At 35.2% G+C, this 6,000-nt stretch overlaps 1 protein-coding gene across 1 annotated transcript; it reads right to left on the bottom strand.

Annotated features, from left to right (window-relative positions):
• Positions 1-853: 853 nt before the first annotated feature.
• Positions 854-1,804, bottom strand: LOC122078471 (nucleobase-ascorbate transporter 3-like). Its single transcript, XM_042644454.1, has 3 exons — positions 1,516-1,804; positions 1,332-1,429; positions 854-1,219 (listed from the first exon to the last, which is right to left on the bottom strand). Exons 1-3 carry the CDS (start codon positions 1,649-1,651, stop codon positions 986-988), a joined length of 468 nt encoding a protein of 155 aa, XP_042500388.1. The 5' UTR covers positions 1,652-1,804; the 3' UTR covers positions 854-985.
• Between the last annotated feature and the right edge of the window lie 4,196 nt (positions 1,805-6,000).

Genomic DNA, 6,000 nt, shown 5'->3' with positions numbered 1-6,000 from the left:
TCTCTCTCTCTCTCTCTCTCTCTCTCTCTCTCTCTCTCTCTCTCTCTCTCTCTCTCTCTCTCTCTCTCTCTCTCTCTCCCTTCTTATTCAATGCTCTCTCAACTATGTTAAGACTGCATCACCAGAGATTTTTTGTTTTTCAAATTCCTCCAACACAAGATGATGTTCATGACTTTCAACTCTTGCACCTGTAGCAACTAAATGAAATAGCATACAAGAAGAAGATGAGAGAGAAAATAAAATAATCTCTTATGACTTAAGTGTTATAAGAAGAAAGAAATTACAAAACGGAATCAAAGCAATTACCTTCCATTTTTATTGTGATCATTTTATTTTTAAATTAATCTTCAGAATATTTGAAAATAGGATAATGGGTAGTTACCATTGGGTCAAGGATTTAACAAGTGTCAACATGTCAGCGTATGTGAATTAAGAGTCCCACTTCACTTAAGTGAAGATTCACCGGACTCTCAAGAAACTACCATAGCATTGGATTTGTAGCTTTTTATCATTCAAGGAAAAAAAAACTTTAGCCACATCATTGTGGCCAAGAACCACAGGAAGAAATAGTATGGATCAACAAATATATTAGAACAATATAATATACTTTTTTTTTTTTGGTAAAAGAACAATATAATATACATATCTTTAGAAATTTTAAAACTTTCCATGTTTCACACCAGGATAGATGTGAGTGCTCCATGTGATAGATGATGCCACACCCACCTCATTGGCCAAGTTTCAGCTCCAAATGAGCAAAGAAAGTGATTGAAAAGTCAATCCAATTACCATAGTGTTAAAACAGATTTATTGGAATTTTTGAAAATCTAGCATCACCATGCATTAAATTTTGATGCATTTCCCCTACTTGTTTGGGGATGAAATTTGATTACTGAGATGGGTGTGAGGTTCCCCATCACACGGAACCACTCCATCTGCCTATGGTAGAGGTGAACCTTGATGAAGTTCAAACTTAAGGGTGAACTTAATAAGCACATATCCAATAAATATAATCAAGTGCCGCACTTTGTGTTCTACATACCTCATGCTCATCTGTGAAGACACTATTAGAGAAATCATTGACAATAGACATAACTGGTATCATATATGCAGAGGATGCACTCATCACTGTAGGAAGTCGCGTCCCAAGAAATGTTTGAAGAAGTGTATTGATTCCAGCCATGAATAGCATTGTCTGAATCACACGGGCTTTATCTTTCTGTTTTAAATCCACCAAAATTCTCAACTTTCAAATTTCTGGAACTGAAATTTACAAAATAATCCAACTGTTTATGTTTCAATAAAATGTAAGATTAAGAGAACTCACTCACATTGTCTCCACCCATTTGAGGAACAATAAGAGAAGAAATCATGACCGTAGTTCCGAGCATCACAATATAATGTTGGAAAGCCAGAAGAACCGTTTCCGCTGAAAAAATTTCAGTTCATCATGAGATTCCAAGAAAACCTAAATCTAGAATATATAAAAGCAAAAGGAGGAAAAAAATAACTTACGCCATGAAGGATTGGAGTGGATGCAGTAATGAAGCTGGTTAAGCTGCTCTGCTGGGGGAAAGACAGGACCACCTCTTGGTGCTGCAAGTGATGGAGGTGGTGGCACCACCTGTGGAGGTTCGTTCGTCTCTACCATTATTTCACAGTTTCTCCCTCCTGAGAACTTCCTTCTCCTTCCTCTTCCTCTTCCTCTTCCTCTTCCTCTTCCTTGTCACACAAACTTCGATGCTGGAAACAAATACAGTAATGACTTGAAGAGTTGATTGGAGAGTCTTCATCTTACTATAAGCATATATTTAGTAAGAGAGAGAAAGAGGAGTGAGATTGGGTTTTAAGGTTGTGTCAGTAACGACTATCGAGGAGCCAAACCATGGGCAGAGAGATCCAGAGACACTAAGCCGCGTTGGCGTTTCACTCTGACCATTTAGTTTGAGGAAGTTACACTAAGAATCATTTTGAAATCCAAAAAATAACCCACACCCTTCATCAAATTACGCTCATGCCATTAGGAAGATATGACGTGAAGTCCTCTAGCCTAGCTATCTTCATATATCAATGGGTAAGGATTCTCTGAGGAGACATGGATTAATATAGGCTTTTTCTCTGTAACCCATTTGTGATTCTTCTTCTTTCTGTCCGTAGAAATCACATCTCTCTATGAGATATTGAGATCAGGTAGGCGGAAGAATCATAGAAAGCACTACTAGAATGGAATGGAATGGAAGATTGGTTCCTTTGCTCTTTTATGAAATGGTTGGTAGCTATTCTCCTTTCAGAGACCTCTGGTATTTACGTAATTTAAAGGATAATAAGGGGTACTCTCGGGACTTGCAGTCGTGTAACTCGTGGTCCACACTTCCGCTCCGAAACGAAGAAATAGGCAAGAATGCCGTTTGAAGTTTCCAAAATTTAGCGCCCATGCACGTGGCTCTTGATGTACTTCCCGTTCCCATTTAAGATCTTAACGTAAATATATAAAATATATATAATTTATATATAGAAGAGAGTACGAGGGTTCAGTGAACCATGGGCATATTGTACATGGACGGTGCATCTTTCATATTAAATTGCGAAGTTTTCAAATTTCTATCTCAGGCAGTGAAATCTGAGATAGAAAACAATTCTCAAATATAGCTATCCTTTTTTTTTCTTTTTTCTTTTTTTGGGACACCTTTTCCGGTCTAGGGGGTGTCAATAAAAAAACTCCAAAATATAGTTAGTGATCTTGAGCGTTCTTTGAAGATTCGATAAATTCTAAAGAATGAGGAAAAGAGTTAAGATAAGTAAAAGGCATGGATTAAGAGATAATCGAATCCGATGACAGGGAGGAGGTTCGAGTTATACAAGTCAGGAGTGTAAACTGATAGTCAAAAATATGAATTCGATTCACATTCATATCCATTTAAAGTGTGTGAGTAAAGGACAGGTTAGTAACTGGGCATACCTACATTGTTGTTATTATTATTATTATTATTATTATTATTATTATTATTATTATTATTATTATTATGGAAGAAATAACGCTATTTGTTGGCGCAGGTACACACCTAGACACACATGGTATAGAATAACCATCCGACCCCCACATCGAAGATGTTTGTGCACACCCTCCCCTCCAATTGGCTGCGCGTGTTGATGTGTACCTATGGTAGCGAGTAGCCTTTCCTTGCCCTATATTTATATTATTATTATTATTATTATTATAATACAAGTAAAATGCATTTGCACACATGGTGAAACTTTTTTTTTTTTTTAGTGTGTGTTTGTGTGGACTAAATTGCACATTCATATTTTAACTTATTTCCTATAGTTGACAATCTTAATTGTTTTTCAAGTGGTCAACATCTCTTGCAAATCAAAATGTTATAAACTTTTACTCATAATTTTTTTAAATGATTTCTTCTTCAATAAAGTTGCTCATCCTTTAAAAGCAACTATTATAGAGCATATCTAAGCTATGAATTTGAATAAAAAAGAAGTCTTTTATAAAATGTAAGAAACAGAACTTAGGCAATAAGAACTTAGGCAATAAGTATAAGACTATGACAAATACTTAATAAATATTATTAAATGAAGAAGGAGAGTATCACTTACAGATCAAAGTAAAGATGTAGAAATGTAAACAGAAGATCTTCAAAATAGGCAGCGTTGAGTCATATCAAAATACTCTTTTTAAGGTATTTGAAAGCCCCATATATGTATGCACCCGGGTTGACCACACGTCCTCACCTCCAAGATAAATCAACTCTCCAAATACTTAAGGTGCAACTCTAATAAGTGTTTGCAATAGGGAAGAACGAATGTTATACTTAGCATTTATACTGTGTACGAGAAGTAGAAAACAGAGTGCTTTTTTGGGAATAACAGAGGTTGTTTGTCTACAAAACACTAATTAAAACGTTGATAGAGAGTACTTTCACCCAACAATGTGTATTCCAAAAAGTTAACAAAGAGCAATCTCGTTTGGACTTCTTTTATTGTATAGGAGAAGATGTCTGTATACGTACAGGTACATGTCTGTACGTATACAAGTGCATGTCTAATACCAATGGTTGTATGAAACTAATGTACAAGTACATATGGGTAAATGGGTTCTTTCATGTATACAATGTATGGGTGCTTGCATATATTGAAATTCAAAAATTCAAATTTTGTGTAAATATATATATATATCTTAACACCCACACCCATACCCATACGAAACCTTGGCCACAGCCACAACCATAGCCCAACTCGACTCAGCACGCGATTCAAAAGCACCCCAGGAACCCCCACACACACATGACAAGGGAGAGTTCCTCTCCAAAGGGCTTGCACTCTTAAGAAACTATCCTTCTTATATACCCCTCACACCTTTCATCCACAACCAATGTGAGATTAAACTTATGAAAAGTTACTTTAGCTCATTTTCAACTTGTCCTTACTTGTGTACAAATAATTTTCAAAAAGTAAAAATGGGGGAAAAAGTTTTGGCATTCTTTGAAACTTTAATACTAAAGTAATTTTATATTTATAATATAAAATCTAACATCAAATATGGGTATGAAGTAGCAAGCACCTTAATATTTGGATAAACATAAAGAGTTAAGCCTTCCAGCATAGTGCTTAACCTCAATATATGATATCAATTGAAAATATCTACAAAAACTAAATGTATTCCAATCATATATGATATCCATTGAAACAATTAGTGTATTTCAGCTCTGTATTTCTTTTTTCTTTTCTTTAATATATTTTCATTCACCTAAAAAAAATATCAAATATTAAAATTTCAAATTTCAAATAATGATAGACAATTATAACATCATTTTTTTTTTAAAGACAATTAATGGTTAAAAGTTATTGTAGGGCAAGGGAAAGAGAGATATATAGAAAGTGAAAAACCTCATGAAAATGTTAGTAGAAACTTGTTTAAAATATTCAATTGATTTTTCAAATATTAAACTCTCTCTCTCTCTCAGTTACTATTTACATGGGTGACTCAACTTCAACTCAAACTCAAACTCAAACTCAATATTATTTCAAGTAAACTTTGTCATTTTAATCAAATTCTCTCCCTTTCAAGCATTGAGCTAACTTGGTCTAATTCATAAGTTAATACTATGGAATGCAAAGTCATAACCACTTCCTTCTTATAGAAGTCATTTAAAAAATTATTATGTTTTTCATATCTAAAAACCCATATTTTCCCATGACACTACCTACCATTGAAGTTAAAAGCCCCTACGTTTTTGCCAATATAATGCTTTTATTAGGGAGGAAAAGTGGAATTAAGAGTAATGAATTTACTACCCTTATCACGATAAAAAAAAAAAATACAACAAGCATCCATAATCACCATTAAGTGGTTCCAAAAAATTGTTACGAGTACTTCACTACTTCACTGATCTAGTTTAGTATATTATTAACTTCGTCAGCAACAATACTTCGCTCTTCTCTTCTCATGCCACCCCTCCCCAACACAACCCCAAAAAGAATAAATAAATGGAGAGTAAACACTATATGATCATGTGGTCCCTACATCAAGCGCATTGGCCATTGCAAGCATGTGCCAAGGCATCCAACATGAGGGCTGGATTGTCATGTCGCTACCCCTGTGTCTGGGTGCAAGAGTGCGCAATCGGATAGTGTTTTATTCTCCTAAATAAGGGACAAGAGATTGTTGCTTGGTCACATAACCTCCTGCACTAGTAGAGCGCACGAACACAAGGGCATCAACACTCATGAGATTTTTTTATTTCATAAGAATGAAGTGGTAATTTCAAGCACCCCTGTGTATGGGTGCAGGGGCTATGCGACCAGGCAGCTTTGTTTTTCCCAATAAGTAAATAGCAAGTAAGCAATAAATTTTCCTTCATCTGTTTAGAAGAAAGAATTGAAGAACTGGAACTGCCGAACCAACGAGGGCATGCATCTGCAAAATAAAACCCCATAACCTCGACCTCAATTCAACTAAGCTTCAACCCAGCTAAAAAGAATCGGCTA

The sequence above is a fragment of the Macadamia integrifolia genome, chromosome 5 (genome assembly GCF_013358625.1).
Source record: "Macadamia integrifolia cultivar HAES 741 chromosome 5, SCU_Mint_v3, whole genome shotgun sequence".
NCBI lineage: Eukaryota > Viridiplantae > Streptophyta > Magnoliopsida > Proteales > Proteaceae > Macadamia > Macadamia integrifolia.
Note: the sequence above shows the minus strand (reverse complement) of the source record. Positions and strands in the feature narration are given on the sequence as shown.